At 40.9% G+C, this 20,772-nt stretch overlaps 1 protein-coding gene across 1 annotated transcript; it reads left to right on the top strand.

Annotated features, from left to right (window-relative positions):
• The first annotated feature begins 587 nt into the window (after positions 1–587).
• On the top strand, positions 588–19,389 carry scp2a (sterol carrier protein 2a). The gene is made up of 16 exons (XM_084912832.1): positions 588–740; positions 2,004–2,058; positions 2,178–2,249; positions 2,466–2,597; positions 2,786–2,850; positions 3,637–3,763; positions 3,899–3,962; positions 4,049–4,135; positions 4,256–4,406; positions 4,500–4,647; positions 4,999–5,106; positions 7,779–7,932; positions 8,100–8,196; positions 10,366–10,495; positions 15,681–15,760; positions 18,877–19,389. The coding sequence occupies exons 1-16, from the start codon at positions 618–620 to the stop codon at positions 18,970–18,972; spliced, it is 1,689 nt and encodes a 562-aa protein (XP_084768958.1). The 5' UTR covers positions 588–617; the 3' UTR covers positions 18,973–19,389.
• The last annotated feature ends 1,383 nt before the right edge of the window (positions 19,390–20,772 follow it).

Below are 20,772 nucleotides of genomic sequence, written 5' to 3'. Positions count from 1 at the left end.
CTAATGTCTTTGCTTATGTCTGTAAATAGGTTGTAGTCAACAGGATTTCTAAAGGGGTTAAATATAAGATTTAAAAAAAGACCTTTTTGCAAGCATCCTTATGACTTTGCATTGATGTAACAGGTCTGTGTTCTGTATTATTATCAGTTCGGTACTCTTTGACCACTTAAAATAACTGTAGAATTGTGATATATTTGTTTCTGCACATCGCTCTTAAAAAAGACATATTTAATATCAGTGACACATTTTACCGTGCATAAATAAAGGTTATATAAGCGTTAGTTTGTGGAAAAACTCCAGTTTCTACCTTGTGCAAGGATGTGGCTCAAAATAACTTGTTATTAAACATGAGAGGGATATTTGATGGACTATAGGCCAAAAAGTAATTTACAACGGTTTAAATATCGTAAATGACTTTTTGGCATAACGATATAGAAACATAGCATAACAATTTAGTTCGACAACACCTTACAAAAAGTAATCAGATAACGCAAACGAACGTGCATAGACGATCTTTGCTGTACCCGCTGCTGTCAGGCCCGCTTCTCTCCGTGTTTATGTTTCTCACCGCGGGCTCTCATTGGTCACATCAGGAGCCACCACGCTGAAGATCGTTTATGTCGCAGTTACTATGCCGTGTTCACGGATTTTCACGTCACTTGTGTGAGTGGACTCAGAGAAGCGCCATGGCACCTGGAAAGAAGAACAGAGTATTTATCATAGGAGTTGGCATGACTAAGGTAATCTTACTTTATTTTTTAGCAGTTTATCACACTGCTGCTCTGTAAAACAGCGAGAAACGGCGCTGTTTAGCGGAGAGGCTAGCATGATTACCTAAACCAAGATTTCGGTTCTTTCAGTGCCGTCCACCTAAAACCTTAAGCTGGGACTTTTCTGCTCTCATTGGGACAGTTGGATCAAAATCCGCGGTGTTGGGGACTGTCGGGCTTATTTGTGCTCATGATGTGTCCATAGGTCTAAAAAAAAAACCCTGTGTCATAGCTGTCAGTACACTTTGAAAGGCTAGCTAGCTAAGATAGCCGAAGTAAAGTCAAATTGCTGTAGTTCATGTTTACATTTTAAAAACTACCCAGCTTTCGTGAGTGTGATGGCAGTAGGTCTGTTTTGTATTCAGTACTCGCTGAGACTAAACGTGGAGTCCACAGTTCATGGTCAACAGCATTACAAACTGTGCCAAAGGTCTTCTCTCCGGCATGCTGCTAAAGGTGGACACTTTAATTCCAAAAGCTGCTTCTACCTCCAAACCTGAACGAGCCTCATGCTTTCAGGTCCCTGAAAAGTTAAATATGTCCCTCACAGTGATTTTGGTGGAGAAGGGTATATTTGCTTATGTTGAGGTATTGCACTGTCTGCTCTCTGAACAGTGCACACAAAGCATTTTCTATCATTTTAAACCTCTGTGCATTAATTACATTAATTACAATTATGCCACTGCAGCCTTTTTATCTGCTCTTTGTCCTTGTTTGTGTTTTAAAGTCTGTTCACATCATGAAACCTGCAGCAGGAGGCATGTATAAATCAAATATTGGTTTATACACCCATGTATTTAATGGGTCATTAGAAAGTCAGATTAGAAGTTAAGAAGTTCTTGATTTTGAGCCGTTCTGCAGTGCATCTGGGCACTCTGTCTTGCTGGGGGAAGCTGCTGCTGTTGGGGAGCGCCATTGCTATGGAGGAGGTGTGTGCTTGCTGTGCAGCAATGTTTGGTCGGGTGGTACAAAAAGTTTTAGAGCAATATCTACATGAGTGTCAGGACTTTTCCAGCAGAACATTCATTGGATTATAACAGGATGATGAGTATCATTCACCTGTCAGTGGTTTTAATGTTCTTGCTGCCTGGTGCATGTTTAGGTTCCATCAGCAGAGTGACTCTAGACTTCTCCACACTTAATAAAATGTTTAAAAGTTGTTTTGAAAATAAAATCTTGAATCAGACTTTAGTGGCACTGACCTGAGTTTTTTTGTGTGTGTGTTTGCTGCAGTTTGACAAGCCTGGAGCACGGGAAGGTGACTATCCTGATATGGCCAAGGAAGCAGGTGCTGATCTTTACAGATTACTGGTCATTCATAGATATCAGAGCTTGATATTTATTGTTTTTGTGCTGTTATAAAACATGTAATAAGTTTTATTGCTGTATCTCTACATCCTATTTTAGGTGAAAGGGCTCTAGCAGATGCAGGAATCCCATATTCTGCCATCGAACAAGCTTGTGTAGGATACGTCTATGGTAAAACCTTGAATAAATATTTATATTTTTAACAATATAGTATGTGCATTCACATTGTCTACTTTGCTGTATATGTGAAAATGTGAATTTTTTATTTTTCCTGTTTTATGCTCCAAATTGTTTTTGTTTTCTTGTTAAGCCTCTTTCATGTACTTTTCAGCAGAGTTAAAGTGAAATAAGTGAAGAGTAGCATCTCATCCTACCTCTCTGTTCCAGGTGACTCCACATGTGGACAAAGGGCCATTTACCACAGCCTGGGTCTGACCGGCATCCCCATTATCAACGTCAACAACAACTGCTCCACAGGTTCCACTGCTCTCTTCATGGCACGCCAGCTGGTCCAGGGAGGTGAGTCAGCCAGGAGGTTTTAACAGTGGCAGGTAGTTTGCTCTATAACACCTGAAGGCTGTGGTGAAACTTGATAAATAGTGGCTTCTTTGGATTCTAATTATTCAAAGTATTGAAATGTTACTGTGGCTCGATGGCGCAGTCTATAATCAGTAGTTTTATTCACTGCCTTTAATGTTTTCTTGCAGGTCTTTCTGATTGTGTGCTTGCTCTTGGGTTTGAGAAGATGGAGAGGGGCTCTCTGTCTGCAAAGGTATGCACATTCATCCAGGAATTGATCACGTTGTATGTTTTAACATTTTTTTACCTCCTAGTTAACCCTCACAGCTATTTTGCAATCTTTCATGTTTGACTTGGCTGAAATTTTGCCAGATGGATGAGAGGGGGGAGAAAAATCAGCTGAGGTCACATAATACAGAGAAACCTCTTATTGAGAATGAAAGCTGTTAAAAGGAAAGCATTATCTGGGTTTTTGCATGTGTAAAGCTCGGTCACTGTCATCTATTGACTTGGCCTCTGGGGACTTTTTGTCCACAGTTTTGGGGGCTGCCAAGTTTTGTGTTTCAATCGTTAAAGTCCAATGGCTGATAAAAAGCATCGGGCAATAAAAGACTGCAATTCAGCAACTGCGATCCTTCTTTCTGCTCATACCGTTTTCCTTTGTACAATCACAGTGGAGAGTGGAGATTAGCATTTTCTACTGACTTCTAATAACTGTGGACAAGGACGTTACGTGGTTTACTTGTAGTTTGGTTAATTCATTACCAGATGTGGGGCTCTGCCCAACTTGGTGATTAACTTTTGGAGTCAATTCAGACCCGGATCTAAAGAATTTGCAAAGGATTGTTTACAATTGCACGATGGGTAAAGATTTACATTTCACTTCCTGTCTTTACAAATCCATATCAGGGTCAAACCGGGAGAGACAGACTAAAAATTTCAAGAAAATGTCAAATAATTATATCCTTCTGGAAATAGAGAGCCCATATGTGGAAGGAATTTTTAGTCTGTTATTGAATTTTTTTTTTCTTTTCTAAAGTACATGGATAGGACAAATCCCATGGACAAGCACATGGAGGTGATGATCAACCGCTATGGGATGGCAGCAGCGCCAGCAGCACCACAGATGTTTGGAAATGCCGGCAGGGAGCATATGGAGAAATATGGTAAACATATCATCCAAACAAAGCAATTCCTACAGACTACAGTAGGAATGTTATTGTAAAATCTTCATTGTTGTCATCATTTTACATTATGGCATTTTCTCTACGGTGTTTGCAGTATTTTTGATTCTCCTTTAGGCACAAAGCCAGAACACTTTGCCAAGATTGCCTGGAAAAACCACAAACATTCCACCAATAACCCGTAAGACACAGCTGACCGCATTCAGCGTTCATATTGGTCTTTTTTTGTTCAAACGAGGGTGTAAATATTTGTGTTTGTACACGCAGGTACTCCCAGTTCCAGGATGAGTACAGTCTGGAGCAGGTGATGAAATCCAGGAAGGTGTTTGACTTTCTTACGCTCCTGCAGTGCTGGTAAGAAACTTACACAAGTGTTGATCGAAGTACAGATTCTTATCATCGGTTACTGATAATCATTTCACTTTCTGACAACCATGCCTCTTTTTTTCTTGTCTTGTCTTCTTTTCCTCTCAGCCCTACATCAGATGGTGCTGGAGCAGCAGTTTTGGCCAGCGAGCCCTTTGTCAGGAAATACCACCTGCAGAACCAGGCGGTGGAGATCGTGGCCCAGGAGATGGTGACCGACCTGACGTCCACATTTGAAGAGAACAGCTGCATTAAAATGGCAAGAAATCTGAAATTGAAAGTTATTGACACGCACACTGGTGACAACAAACAAATAATTGGGTTGATGGTGACAAACACTTTTCCTTTCCAGGTGGGGTATGACATGTCCCAGCTGGCGGCTAAGAAGTGTTTCGAGGCCGCTGGTCTGAAGCCAAGTGACGTTGATGTGGTCGAGCTGCACGACTGCTTCTCAGCCAATGAGCTCATCACGTATGAGGCCTTGGGGTTGTGTCCAGAGGGTAAGACTGCATCTCATCAAACCGTGATGTATTCTCCATATGTTGAGCCTCTATCACAATTTATGTCAGTGTTTCCCCTGAATTGTCCCTGGTGATATGTTAAGGTATGTTGCGTTGACTGAGCAGCAGGTGGCAGTGTTGTTTAATGACCTTACTGGCAGCACAGGAACTTAAATGATTTTGATACAATTCCCAAACTTTTTATATCTAAATTTAATGACGGCTAATTCAGCTTTATTGAACCGCCCAGATGATCTTGTAGTGCAGTATCAGTGAGGTCATGTTACCTCACATGGATGTACGCCTACAGATAAATTACTTTTTAAGAAGTTAAATGTACCGTTTCTACAGGTAAAGCTGGAGAACTGATTGACAGAGGGGACAACACATATGGAGGCAAGTTTGTGATCAATCCCAGCGGTGGCCTCATCTCTAAAGGACATCCTCTTGGTGCCACAGGTAAGAAGAGACTCAGACTCTTTGATGCAAATCATTTGTAAGTGATGAAATTAAAAAAAAGCTACTTTGACCATTTGGGATAATTGTTGTTATATAACTTGTTTGGTGTCCTGAAAATGTGTTTAACAAGTTCCATAAAGCAGGTTTAGAAGACAAAGCAAGTTGAACAGGATACCTTTTCTTTATCCAGCTTCACTTACTTAAAATCACGATCCACGAAGATGGTTATAAACTCAGTAGATCAGTTTAGCTATGAGGACGTTCACATAAAAATGGGCATGTCACAAACATGGACAGGTAAGCTTGCAGCAAAGTGCCATATTTTACAAAACAAGGATCAAACCATTTTATTAGAAATGTATAAAGATTTTTAAAGATTAACAAGTCAGATGATGTAGCCAAAGTGGATGTGAAAGTGTCTGAATGTAGCTTTTTTTTGACTGATCAGTACAACCAGTAAAGTTATGTACATGCATTCTCTGTAACACCATTTAGCAAACCGAAGACAAAAAGACGACTACTAACAAAAAGTTAGTAGACTTACCCACTTAAATAATTGATCCTGAATCGTAAAGGCATGGGCAATCGTGATTTTATAGTTCATTAATTTGTGTTTTCTTATTGTGTGTAAGACAGTTTTATTCTCGTTGCTTCAACTTGGTTAAACTAAGAGTAAATAACAAAAAACAAACCTTTAAATGAGCAAATGCTTAAATGTTCTCTGTTTTATGATTATCTTACTTATAAAACAAAGACCTGCTGTAAGATTACTTGCATACAAAAGGAAAAATAAACAGTCCTTTAAGAATCCAAGGGGCGTTTTGACATCTGTGGTGTTTAGTCAGTTTAAATCGAACTCGGGTTTGTTTTCCCACTTTTTCGTGCTTTGTTTGTACAGGTTTAACACAGTAATTGCACTCGGGTGCAGACCAAAACAACCACACCGAGACCTTTTGGAGGAGGTGGTCTCGGTACGGTTTATGGTGTGAACAAGATCCCACCCCGATCTAAAGCAGCTACGACAAGTTTGAGCTAAAAACGTCCCGTAGCCACGTGCGTTTCGTATTCACAAATCAGGCTCAACAAACAAGTGTTTTCTCTGGATGCACTTTGAAAACTTTGACAAGTGATTTCCACCGTGCCCACCAGGTGGCATGTGTCTTGCATTAACGGCCACCTACACTGACACTGGGTAAAAGTGATCATAAGCCTGCATGTGCGAGAGCAGCCGGCTGTGACTTTGGCACGCTTCCCCTGTAATCTCTCTGCGTTTTAAATCGTTGGGGGACAAGACTGAGCAAACAGTGCAGCTGGCTCGCCCAGCGTCTGTAATGGACTCAAACATGCAAAAATGCACTCGCTAAGGACAGATAACCAGGCCAAACAGTGCGAACGCCATTAATCACTTCACCCGTATTTACCAAATATCTTGGAATTATCATCTTAATTGTATTGCTTGTATTTTTTTTTCCATTACTTCGCCCTGCCCATATCATCAGCACTCCCTGTGTCTCCTGGGTCACACTCCCAGCGTGCGAGTGCCCCACTCAGCTAAGCTTTGTCTGATCCATGGTGTTGCTCTAAATCTTGCTTGTAAGTCTCTGACCTCTTCCCCCAGTAACACTGTGAGCAGAGATGCTAACAGCCAATTGCCTGAAGCAACCTACACCTCAGGAGGATGTGATATATTTTATTTATTTATTTAGTTTTTAATGTGTAGACATCTCATCCAGTGACCTTGAGATGTCACTATTTCATAGGTCGAAGTATTTGGTGAATGACTACACCCTTTTATCCTTCATTAAATCAAATGGCTTTTGATGACAATTTGGTACTATGAATTTTGGGAGGGAATTTACTGCAGATGAGTTCATATTTGAGGGAGCGTGACGACAAACAGTCTTGAACGTGAAGGTTTTTTACATTGGATGAAAATTATGGATCTGACAAGATGCCCTCAGGCTCTTCACTGATGAAGTGCCACTCTCACACACTCTCACAGAAGTCCACATGAAAAAGAATTAGGCGAGTGCCGCAGAATGTGAGAGATGCACCATGGTCTTTTAGCCTTAAGTTCCTTAGCTCATTGGGATAATGGAGAAATGCGAAAGCTCGTTAAGCAGATGGGATGAAATGCTTAGCTGTAGCATTGGTTGGTGCTGGAGCTGCCACTGGTGAGATTAGGGAGCAAGTTCACAGATTAGGAGTCATTTTGTCACCCCTCTCAGTAAGAATTGTAAAATAAATATTGACTGCAGCTTTTCCCTTCCTGTTACTGCAACCTGTAGATATTTTGAAAATCCAGCAAAACAGCTTCTTTGTCCTGAACCTGTTAAGTTTTGTATGGTACGTTGTTACGGTTACTTTTGGGATTCATTTTCTGTGGGTGTGCGGGTTTCTTAATAACTTTCCAGCTATGATACTTTACATTAATGATGATTTTACTGTGTGTAAATACTTTTGAATACTTAAGTGTATCCTTATGTTCATTATTAGCATAGCATAATTAAAACAGATCATGTTAAAAAAAAATCCTAATAATGATAATAACCTTCACTTTCATGTCACATGGGTAAATAATAATTTTTCTTAAATTAAAAGTCTGTGTGATCTTGGAGGTAAACTTGGTTAAACACGTTTACTAAGTTTACCGTGTGCTCGCCTTTTCACAGGTCTGGCCCAGTGTGCAGAGCTATGCTGGCAGCTCCGAGGGATGGCCGGGCGAAGGCAGGTCTCTGGGGCAAAAGTGGCCTTGCAGCACAACATTGGCTTGGGAGGAGCAGTGGTTGTCGCACTTTACAAGATGGGTTTCCCAGAGGAGGCGAGGTGAGCAGGAAGTTGTCAATGATTTGTTATTAGTTCACTTGGATACCTCTCATACAGCAAGGAGCATTTTCACTTCTTATCTTAAAGAATAACTTGCCGAGGCAGGTTCTAAAGGAAATCTTTAACTCATACATCAGTTTAGTTTAGTTTTTTTCTTCTTCCTTCAGGTCCCGCGTGGGTGCAGTTCTCACCAGCTCAGGCAGCGGTCTGGAAGGGTTTAAAGCTTATCCTGCCTTCAAAGAGATTGAAAAACATCTACAGCAGGTAGGTAGTGTCACAGCAGGCGCTTGCCTATTAGTGACAGCATGTCACTGTGATATTTTCAATTAGCCACTCTGTGTCTGCTCTTATAGACTTGATGAGTGTGCATCCAGTTGAATCCATTCATGTATTAGATTTTCTTCTTTGTCGTTATTGATAGTTGCGTGACATGTAAACATGACCACAAGCCTCTAATAGAAACGTGTTTCATACGTTGGTCTATTTTGCTTTTCTTATAAATTAAATCACAGTTTGTTGATATGAAACTCACACGCACGACCTCATAGTTGCAAAAAGGTTTATTTATACAGTGTTGCAGCAATGTAAACTGAATTTGTAGAGCAAATTTAAAGCAGTATGACACATGTGATACATGCTGTGCTTTGGATATGCGGCGATTAATGCATTTAAAAAGATACAAAATCTTAAACACTGACGGTGTGTTTGTGTGAAGCGTGTGTGTTGGTTTTTAATCGATCAAGGCTTTTAATCGTGCTTTGACATAACAGAAGAAATTAGGTGGTATCAGTAATTGTGTGCATTAGCGAAGCTATTACCTGCTTGAGTTACAATGTAGAGAAAGGTGCTTGAACGCCTAACCAACTGTGATTTTCTATATATGTGCATCGCAGTAAGGACTTTTTCCACTGCACAAGAAACTATTTTTGCTTGTTTCATGTTGATGTGTTTACTAAAAACATGCTCATGGAGTTGGCTGACACTTTGGGTCTTGGTTCAGAGGAGAGCCACTCCACAGTAATGATGTATGGCAGCAGTATCTTCTTAAATGTGGAGGATATTCACTGCAAAAAAAATAATAATCAAGGAACACTTTGAAAACACACCAGATCTCAATGGGGAAGGAAATCATGCTGGATATCTATACTGATATGGACTGGGTAATAAAGGGATGCCACATGGAACTGAAAATGATCAACCTACAGAGGGTTGAATTCAAAGACACCCTGACAATCAAAGGTGGGAAGAAAATGCAGCATGCTAGTCTCTTATAACTGAAATTTCATTACAGCATCTCAAAAAAAAAAAAAAAAAAAAAAAAGCACAGGACAATTTTGTCTCTGGCAGTGCTCATCCTGTTCCTCCAAGCACAAAGGAGCAGATACTGGTCCAGCTCTCCTAGAGTAACTGCCTGTCCCCTTGAATCGCTTCCATGATCTTGAGACTGTGCTGGGAGACTCAGCAAACCTTCTGCCAATGTCAGTGGTTTACCTCATTGTTGCCCCTCTGGTGCAACAGTTGTTAATTTCATTAATACCAAAGTAGCTAAAACTGTGCTACTTAACTGACCTCGTCAATATCCCGCAAGTTTAACTGATGTGATTAAAAAGTGCTCCGTTCAGTTTCTCTGAGCATTGTATATTCTTAAAGATGAGCATTCTGCTCAGTCCTGCCTGTGACCCCTCGCTCCCTCAGATGTTACATTTTTAAAAAAGAAGTGCTCATGGGTGGAATATGAGAACCAGTTACTCTGGAGGAAACTTTAGTTTCATCCATGTCTACAAGCATTGGGTTCAAGGAACAGACTGATGTTCTCCCTTCTTCCCAGAATACTTTAGGTTATTTTTGAGAAAGCTGACGGTTCAGTGTTAACTAAGCTAACACGCATGCCATAATGCAACATGAATTTCAAGAGCATCAGATCTGTGCTGGAGAGATCATTTTTATTGTGGTGAAATCCATGTAGTACAGAAAGTTAATGAGCTGGAACAAAACTTCTCAGCTAGCTGCTCCATAAATTTCTGTTATATTAGCTGCCAGAACTCGTATGGTTAAATACTGAGAAGAATGAGAAGGCAGACATTCTCTGTAAACTGTAGGGTATTCTTTGTCACACTTTTACACGTTAAATCATCTGAATCTGTCAGGATTCAGATGATTTACAGGCGACAGAAACTGCTTAATAATTATAGCTGCACAGCCATTTCAATCAGATGTGGTGGTGTATTATTCTGGTCACCATCAGGACCGTGGAGTTTGAGAGGTTTTCTCAGGCGAAACCACGAAACATGATCTAAACTATTCATGTCAAGCTGTGTGTATAACAAATAGATGGCTGTAGAATTTAATTTGCACTGTGTGGGCTGTTGCTGCCTGTCTACACTTACTGTATGCAGTCATTCATTAAAAGGAACTCAAACCCTGTTGTTGCAGGAGGGAGCGCAACTTGTTAAGAAGATTGGTGGAGTGTTTGCATTTAAAGTGAAGGACGGCCCAGGTGGGAAAGAGGCGACCTGGATTGTTGACGTGAAAAATGGTAACGGTTCTGTCACAAACGACCCAGGTATGTGAGGCTGTTGTTAAAGTCCTGTAACACTCTTGATATTTTTCTTGCAGCTGATTAATTATCATTATTTTGTAAGTCTTTACACCCTTAGGATAAGGTCTGCTTTTTTTTTTTTTTTTTTTTTGCCTGTCCCGTTTGACCTTCAGAAGTAGATAAGTATTTATTGTCATTGTCAGAGAACAATGAAATTGCGTTTGGAGCTTCCGTACAACCCATAAATACAATAATAAAGAAAATAATAAATACCCCTTAAAACCCAAGTGTAAATATTTAACCCAGTGTGACTCCAGTGCAATAAGACAATCCTTAGCAACAACATGAGAACATGACAAGTAATGTTCATAAGAAATTCAGACAAAGACCTGAGAAACATGACAAAGTACAACAATGCAACCCATACAATATTATTATTGTACTGTGAGATATGATGTCAGATATGATAGTTATCTATTTAAGAAAGAGGGGTGGGGGACAGGAGGGGGAAAGAGAATAAAGATATGATGCACCAATGCAGACCAGTTCAGTGCTATTAAAGAGTTGGATATGGTTATTGTCCGTGAGAGGGGGGCAGAGAGTTCAGAAGCCTCACAGCCTGTGGATACAGGCTGTTGGCCAATCTGGATGTTCTGGCCTGTATAGACCTGTACCTTCTCCCTGAGGGCAGCAGGTGGAAAAGGTGGCGCGCAGGGTGATGTTGGTCCCGCAGGATACTATGCACCCTCCTCAGACAGCGAGTGGGGAAGATATTACTAATCTCTGGCAGACTTGTTCCAATAATTCTGCCAGCTTCTTTCACCACCCGCTGGAGTGCTTGCTGATCGGCCTTGGTGCAGCTGGGGAACCACACTAGAAATCCATACGTCAGAACACTGCTGATGGCACAGTTGTAGAAGTTCAACATCAGAGATCTGGGAATGTGTGCGCTCCGCAGTCTCCTCAGGTAGTAGAGGCGCTGTTGGGCCTTCCGTGCAACTGAGGTGATATGGTTGCCCCAGGACAGGTCCTCGGTCACAGTTACCCCCAAGAATTTAAAACTACTCACCCTCTCCACCGCCTCACTGCCAATGAAGAGAGGCAGATGGTTGTTATGACCCTTCCTCCGGAAATCTACAATGATCTCCTTGGTCTTTTTGGTGTTTAAGGTGTTCTTTTGCCATCAGAATTATTGTCTAAATGCGAGGAAAGATGCCCAACGGATTTACTTTACCAAATTGACCATCCCAGCCTTGCCGTAATGGTCTATTTGATTCACCTTTTATTGTTTATTTTATTTATTTTTTTATTTTCACTTGCTAGATACGGGACAGACTTGAATGAGGAAAAGAAAAGGGAGAAAGGAAGAGGGGGAAAAAACAGCGGAGAAGAGGGACGGGGATAAAGGCAAAAAAACAAAAACCAACTAAATAAGCAGACAAAAAAAATACATATATCAATCACCTGGATCACCTGTTGAAAGAAAAAAGAAAACAAGCAGAAGAAAACGAGAGCAATACAATAAACAACATCACGATGATCTATGGGAATATAACAGTAAATACTAAATATTAAACATTATTGTGCAGCACGTAATATCGACAGCGCACAGTGTGCTTTGAGGTAGGAGCCAAAAAGGGTGTAGTTTGTGTGTGTGAGCACCCGTGTGTACACCTGTGAGCATGGACGCGTTTGTTTTTAAAAGGTTCCTTCATGTAATGATCTGCTAGAAGGTGTGGGGGGCCACAGCCCCGTCCTCCAGGGCATGAAGCAGGTATGGAGGAGATCAAAACTCCAGACATCCAGAGGCCCCCAAGGATAAGGTCTACTAGGAAGAACCCTTGAAACTTTGTTCTGAACTGAGCGGTTTCTGTCATATTTCAGGCCTGCTGGGTTTGCATCAGAAGTTAGTGAAGGTGGTCTCTGCCTATGCAGCTATCCTTGGAAAAACTCAGACACTTTTCTAATGACCGTCACACCACATCCCTATTGATATATAGTGAGGTGTTAAAACTCATCATTAAGGGTAGAGGGGAGGTCGTCAAACATCATCTTAATGGGAGGAAGAGTTTATGTTTATATCATGATCCTTGTCCTTGCATTATGCATCTTTTCACTATTGGTTTTGTCAGAGATACGCTTTTAATACTGACAAAATCTCTGTCGAACTTAAAGACAAGTTAAAATGCATATTCAGAATTATTCCTGTCTGCAGTACTTTACATTTGGGAGGTATGTCTCTGTTCTTGGACCTCCCTGTCCTTCTTCTTGTGTACATGTAAAGTTTAAGAACAGCAGCAGCAGCATGGAGAAGGGCTTGGGTGTAGTTGGGGTGCAAAGCAGCTTGCAGATAAAAATCACCCGAACTGCTGCGATTGTGGCTGAGCTTGATTTTGTTTCACACCTCTGTCAGGAAAGCCCTCATTGTCTGAAGACTTCAGAGAGCGTTTCAAAAGGCTTTATTATTGCCTGAGGAGCCTGCAAACACCTCGGAGCGTCGCCTTTTTAACTCTTGTATTGTGGGAGTGAAAGTGTTCTGCTCTTTTTGTCCGAAGCTCAAAAAGAAATGTGTTCAGTCCCCTACAATAAATAGAGGTTTCAAAAAAACTAATAATCTTCAGTAGATATTGTTGTGGAAGATTGCGGGGGAGTGCTGGAGGTAAAATGGAAAGGCTGTGATTTGGTGGTATTTTTTGTTTTAAAGTTTAGGCTGAATTCGCTCGATACTTCTGCAGTTGTGAAGAACTACCGCAAAACTCTCCAGTGAAATAAATTAAGTAGCTGAAGCGGTGAAAATGTTTCAGCTACTTCATTATCAGCCTTAAAATTTAGATTTAAATGCAGATGCTACAGGGGACTTCAAAACATGAACCAAATGGAAACAAACAAGCTTAATTCCAATAATGACCTGATGTGTGCAAAAGAGGTACTGCTAGAAGAGCTGCATTCTGACTTTTTTATTTTACAAGCTGATTTCTGCACAGACACACACGTAGCCTCCGTACTCATAGGCACATCCTGGTAAATGGGCATCTCATCATTTGATGGTCTCCCCTGTAATGCTTGCTACTTCCAAGCCATTATTTCTGAATCACCACTCTGTCCATACGACTGAATGTTTCGAAAATAGAAAGAAATGTTCAGGGAAATCTAAGATGTACAAGCTGTTCCACTCAAAGGTTTTCAATATACATTTTTTCTGCCGTTATGGTCCAACATTACTGCACGAGTTTAAAAGTTAGGTTAGGAGCAAAATTTGAAAACCGCTGCAATCATAACAACAGTTAAAGAAGTTCTCTTGCACATAAAAAGCTGAAACTATGAGTGGGAACAACAGGCTTGTTAAACCCAGTACACTTGAATGTTTTCTTGCTGGTTTGCAGGACCAGTATTTGAACTTCTGCAAGCACACTGCTGTGCTGTTTTTAGTGAAAGTTGAACTAGATTTTAGGATACTGCAGCTCTCAGATAGCTCTAATAACATATTTAATGAAGCTGACACAGGAGATTTTGAGGCAGTGTGGTCAGTCTTACTTTGAAGACTGAACAGGGTTTAATTTGCATTATCATCTCCCCTTATTGGAGTGATTTAAACATGGTGCCCATCTAAATTTCAGTTTTTATATTTCGTCTGTCCACCATCTTTATTTGCTCAAGCATGATGGAAACAGAATGTATTGTGTGTTAACAGTAGAAAGTAGTATATTAAGTTATGCAATATAGAAAGAGTGAGTCATAATGCTTTCTGAGCTGTGATACAAATTGCACTGAATGGATGCCTCGGTCAGCCAAGTCATTAAAGCTTCCTGCCTAATATTGTGTCTCTGGAGGTGTCCTGTGGTAACAGACTCAGAGAATCTGCTTTGAGTCAAAAACTTCTGTGAGCTGTGAAGTGAAGCCTCTGTGGATTGGGTTTGTTTGTCCAGCTCATCTTACAGGCGCTCTATTGCAGGAAAGTCAAATTCATTTTACATGGCGGACCACATACAGCCCACTTTGACCTTGAGTGAGCCGGACCAGTGGAACTGCCCTTGTCAGTGTAAAGAAGTTTACCTGCATATTTTATTCCCTGAGATACACTAGTAATAGAAAAGGAAGTGCAGCCTCAGCAGTACGTCTCAGTTTTCCTGCATAAGAAAGAGGTTTGGCTCTACTAAATGAAAGAAATCTGCTGCCACGACTCTTTGGGCTTAAATAGAAATAAATAAATGTGTAAAACTGCAAAGGAAGTTCTGGTAGCTCACTGCCCAGACTGTCCTGTCATTAGAAGTTTTTGTTAAATCACTAGAAAGTAAAAAATAAAAAGCAGAAATAGAAATTGTTAATTGTTTCTGTTACTGTGGTGCAGTATGAATAACCATGGATGGAAAAGCTGGAAAACTTATGAAAATACTGTTAAAGTTAAAAATTCATGCTTTCATATCTATCCTAGCTGTCCAGTCGGCCGGATTGGAGTCTTTGCCCGCACAATTTTGGCCCTCAGAGCCTCATGTTTGGCACCTGTGCTCTATTGAATTAAGACGCCTTGAAACACAACTTCACCTCAAGCCATCGCTAAACAGTATTGTGTGTGGAGGCAGTGTGGAAGGGTGCATTATCCTGCTGAAAGATGCCACTGCCATCAGGGAATATAAGTGGGAATAAAGGGGTAAATGTGGTCAGATGAATATGCATTGAAGGCATGAGCAAAGATTTCCCAGGAGAACATTGCTCAGAGCATTATGCCGCCTCTAGTGCTGCCATCTCTTTCTTAGTAAATGGAAATATGACTCATCGGACCTCTTCCATGCTCGATGGTTGAGCTCTGACTCTCACATGGCCAGTGTAGTCACTTCTGGCCTTGGATTTATGGCTGTGCAGCCAACTGCGGCTGTGACTTTCTGCTTATATTCTTGTTGTTCAAAGGCAGTAAGGGGGCAGTCACATCTTATTCTTTACATCAGCCCTCGACTGGCGCCGCAATAATGAGATAATTATTCACTCCTCCTGCCTGTTTTATTGCTGTGGCTGATCAGTGCAGTGTTATGGAAATGCCAAGTGTGCTTTCTGTACTAGAACCACTGCGGAGACAAACATTCCTCCGTGCTGCTTCCTTTGGTGTAGAGTATGTCGTTAGTAGTTTTTGTGTGTGCAGAGTTTTAGTTTTGGGTCACCTGAAATGCTGTTGGCCAGATAAATAATAAATGCATCTTTTAATGTCTTGTTTTAGGTAAAAAGGCAGACTGCACATTATCCTTGAGTGACGAGGATCTGCTGGATCTGATGACAGGAAAGCTGAACCCACAAACGGTGTGTGCATAATAATGACTATAAATAAAGTTTCTTTGTCTAAGTAAGGGAAAGGATATCTTATATTTTTACATTGACTGTAAAAGTGAATTCATGCTGTGGGGCTCCTAACATTTTTACAGTAAAGCATTTATTTATTTATATTACATTAGGGTTAGTTCATTTATTGTGAACTGCAATTAAACAGTATTTATTTATTTATTCATTTATTTATTTATACAGCACTTTGCAAAGACAGGAATCGTCTTGGATGTGAAATAATCTACGCTGTAAAAATATGAAAGAATTTAAAGGGCACAAAAATGTTGTATAACAAAACTGCATAATTAAATTATTCAAACCAACTTTTTAAGAGAAGTACAAGAATCAAAAGACAAAATGTAGACCGCACAAAGGCAGAACAAAAGCATGAAAAGTTTCTGAAATGCATAAGTAACTTTTAAGAGTCCACAGAATTGGTAAACCTGGTGGGAGCAGGCGACCCTCCCTCTGATGCTCAGTGACTGTGTGACTGCAGGCAGGTGTGCAGAACAAACTTGTAGATTTTTAGATTGCTTGACCTGCATGAGCGAGAAGAGCAGTGAAATTGCTCGGCTGCATATGAGGGAGCCTCATTGTAATGCAGTACTCTGTAGATAGGACCGAGGACTTCATACAGGATCCTAAATGCTGCAAGGCGACAGGGAAGGGACATTAGTAATGGAGTGATATGAGGCTGTATGGCTGGCCAACAGGAAGGACAATCAGCAGCATTTTGAGCTGCTTGCAGGCAATCCAGGCAGATTTGCTGAGTGATGAAAACTGAGAATTAGAAAAGTTGAAAGAGGAGATCTAGCCTCTTCAGAAACTGTAGATCTCAGTTTCCTAAGTGCTGTGAAGATGCTTTTACATCTGCAGTTTGGTTCACTTGGTCTGAGGCCGGTACTATTAAGGAGGATTTCGTCTTATCCAGGTAACTTCATGGGTTTCCTGAAGGTGGTTCACTTCTTACTGAGGCACATCACCATGGTAACAGCTGTGGAGCACATTAGACTCCAGATTAGAGATTAACAGGCAATGTTCCCTCTAATTTTTCATGTGTCTGAGTGAACACACAAACTCCCTGAGCGATCCCTTGGACCACTGCGAGCAACATCAGACGTGTGCACTGTGGTCACGCCAGCATCGAATCCACCCAAGTTACATGGTTTATTAAAATAATCAAATTACAGCATTTATGTTAGACTACTTTTAATTAACTGCTTTAGCCCACTTACAATGAAAATGTAAAAACGTTTCTTCCCGCAGTAAATATAAACAACGACAGTATTCAGGGAAAAAACAAACAAACATTGCATATAATTTTATCATAACTCTGGTTTTACGTGGCCTATCAACACAATTTAAAAACTGGTATAAAGTCCAGACTTTTTCCGTCAATTGTTCCGTCTGTCCTGCTCACATCTCCAATGGTTGTACACGTTGTCATTAACGTGGCTTCACTCCTCATCAGCCACGCCGCTTTGCTAGCTACAACACCGGTGTCGGCACATAAGGACGCTGTCATAGCCTGTCGACGACGTTGATTAGCTGCGTATATACGAATGTGAATCGCATTATTGGCTGGACTATGAGATAAGGTGGCATCCTTCTAATCCCATACGGAGCAGCCAGTCACTTACTGACTAACACTGCAAAACAGAATTGTTAAAGTAATGACTTTAATTTCAATTCAAGTTTTTTTTTTTTTTTTTTTTTTTGTGCGCAACGCAGATTTTCTGTGCGCAGAGACCGTGCCAGCAGTGCGCAATTGCGCACGTGTGCAGTTTAGAGGGAACATTGTTAACAGGTATAAAATCACCACCTGGATTTCATAACTTCTATCCTGGAAGATGATATTGGCTCAAGAGTTGGGAGTTCGCCTTGTCAATCGGAAGGTTGCCGGTTCGAGCCCTGGCTTGGACAGTCTCGGTCGTTGTGTCCTTGGGCAAGACACTTCACCCATTGCCTACTGGTGGTGGTCAGAGGGCCCGGTGGCGCCAGTGTCCGGCAGCCTCGCCTCTGTCAGTGCGCCCCAGGGTGGCTGTGGCTACAATGATTCACCAGTGTGTGAATGTGTGCGTGTGAATGGGTGGATGACAGGTTGTGTAAAGCAGTTTGGGGTCCTTAGGGACTAGAAAAGCGCTATACAAATATAGGCCAGGCCATATTACATTATAAACTCAGACTGTGTATAGAAATGTTGTTTTGGAGGTTTTTTTTCTTCTTCCTTTTTTTTTTTTTTTTTTTTTTACCCTCCTGATAATCGCCAGTAGGTTGCCGTCCTATTTTTACTGTAGTGTGACAGCAGAGTTTGACAGCTTTTACGTCAGCCCCCAATGGAAGCGAACCAAAACAGGAACATGCAACCCGCGCGTTTGTTTAGTTGACCCAAACAGATTTGGCAGGAAGGCGCTTTGAATTCCCTCAGTTGGTGTCTACCCGACAGACTACCATCATCCACCAGCAGACAAAATCTGCTCCGTTCTGCTGCAGGTTTTTGGGGCAGCTAACCCATCTGTTGTGTCATAGAGAGAATTTGTTTTCTGTAAGAGTTGTCTGCGCCTGTAGTAGGTCAAATACCACTGTCTGATTGCTGTTTGTTTACAGTATTGAATTTTTTTTTTTTTTCAGGGGAATTCCTAAAATGGTTTTAAAGTCTCACTACCAGGCTTGCAAAGAGTGCTGGCCCACATTTAATATTGATAGAGTGAATGTCAGTTTCAAAGTTGAATGCTTTTGTTCCAGTGCAGCCATATCCACCCATCAATTAGACATCAGTGCCTTTGTATATATTGAACTACTCCCTACAGCGCACAGGCCAATGAGCATTGAGACACATGTAAAAACAGGCATAGGGTCCACAAAGATCATGATAATGCTGAATATTAAAAATGGTAGTAACTCTTCTATGTAGCCAGAAACCTTAGATTTAAGGTTTTAAATGCATTGGTATTTTTTTTAAGTGATGATGATGATAATGATTTCAATTTGAAATTTTGTTAGACTGAAACAAAATGTCATTAAAAACCTACCACTGCTTTTTAAGTGATATTAGAAAATTTAAATTTCCTCATGCTTAACTGCTTTACCATCAGGCGTTCTTCAAGGGAAAGCTGAAGGTCGCTGGGAACATGGGCATGGCTATGAAGCTGCAGAACCTGCAGATTGCACCAGGGAAGGCCAAGCTGTGATTGGCTGTCTTCTTCATGTTAAACGCAAATTTGTAGGAAAAACTGAAATCTGCATGTTTAATTGAACTAACTGACCGATGATTTGTCAAATACCTTGACATGCTTGGTGTTGAAAGTCCATTAAGTTTCATTTCCAGCTGCAGCTTTGATATCAGAGCACACTGCGTGGTTCAGTGATTATGTCTTTAAGCCTAACGTGATGTGTGAACTACTCACAGCCAGTTCAAATTATGGAAATACTCAGATGCTGCTCCTTTTAATTTCTTTAATGTATTCACAATCTCAATGTGCCCTAGTCTGTCTGTAAGAATTGCATTTGGGGGTTTTTTGAGGAATAATTTTGCACAAAATGTACATCTGTAAACGAAATCCAGGTTTTTTTTTTTAAATGAAACGAATAAAATCTCTAACAATTTTTGGAGTCGTTGTATAATTGACCATATTTCTATTTCATGATGTATGAAACGTGTAGAAGAATCTAAGATGAATGAATTATGCAACAAAAATAACATTTTGTTATATAAGAAAGGAATGATTAGAGCTGGTGCTGATACTTTCTACTCTGTCACTGTATGTTTAGTAAAGGAAGTGTAAGACAAATCTACTTGAAATACCTTCTCTGTGTGTGCAGTTGTATCTGAGGTTTAAAAGGTAAACTGGTATATACACTAGAAAATATTAGGAAATAAGGGATTCTTAAACTTCATCTGAGCATATCCACTCATTCTGTGTCATCCACACACTCATGCGTTTGCCATCTTTCCACAAAAACCGAACAAAGGGAATTTGCTTCTATATTTCTGACCTCGTTGTCTCAGCCTTTGTCCTACTTCCCCCTTTTAGCCCCCCCCCTCCATATTTGTCCATTTATTTCCAAGTTGATCCCGACCTTTCCCCATTGGCCTCCCTCACCCCCACCCACCACAGCGTCCCTTCTGCCAGATCCAGGCTGTTCCTAATTGCTCATATCCAGCCTCCAGCCAACTTACTTTAGCCCCCCACCCCACCCAACACTGCCTCTCTGCCAGGTGGCTGACTCGCCAAATCGTTCAGCTGCTGCACAAGCTGCGTAGCCCCTCCTGTCCTGTCTCACTGACCGATAGCAGTGGGCTAATGGGTCTTTAGGTGGAGAGTGAAAGCAGAATGGTGTTAGCTGAAGAAGTTAAGGCTTTTTTCCTTCAGTAAGGAAATAATTGATCCATTTTACTTGTTTTCCGTGGTACCCTAAGCCTTCTGGTCTCCAGTTCATTACTTCTTTTTATACAGGTTATAATTCTTGATCAGTTAATGCACTATTTTTTCTTAAAATTAAAGCTTAAAAAAAGTTAAATGCATTATTATGGAAGATTGTATCCAGATTTGATTACTACTCAAGTATTTATGGAGCCACATGTGATAAAGCTCTGTTAAATATACTCATGCATCCTGATCACTGCCCTTTCAGTCCATCTCTCCTGATCGTTCGTTTGGCATTTGCACACAATTCGTGTAATTTGCTCTGCAAGGTTGCCTTGGTGATGCTGTTTTAGCACCGAGCGTTGCTCCAAGGCTGCTCCTGTTGCTCGTGCTCAGAGCATTTTCTTCAAATCAGCAGAGTAGCAAGTGAAATTACATTGTGTAGAGGACTTCACAATCCACATGAACCTGCTTACCGGGCCTGTAACCTTCAGGTTTTTCCCCCCGATGCAGAATCTCTACAGACAATCATTGTGTTTGATCATTAGTTTTGAAGGCGAGTAGATAGGATTCAAGGTGATTACTCCCTCTCTGAAATGTGTTGGAAGGTAAACGTAAAATAAT

The sequence above is a fragment of the Perissodus microlepis genome, chromosome 18 (assembly GCF_051167445.1).
Source record: "Perissodus microlepis isolate ML-2025 ecotype Zambia chromosome 18, ASM5116744v1, whole genome shotgun sequence".
NCBI classification, from domain to species: Eukaryota; Metazoa; Chordata; class Actinopteri; order Cichliformes; family Cichlidae; genus Perissodus; species Perissodus microlepis.
The sequence above is the reverse complement of the archived record's forward strand: the minus strand, read 5'-3'. Positions and strand labels throughout refer to the sequence as shown.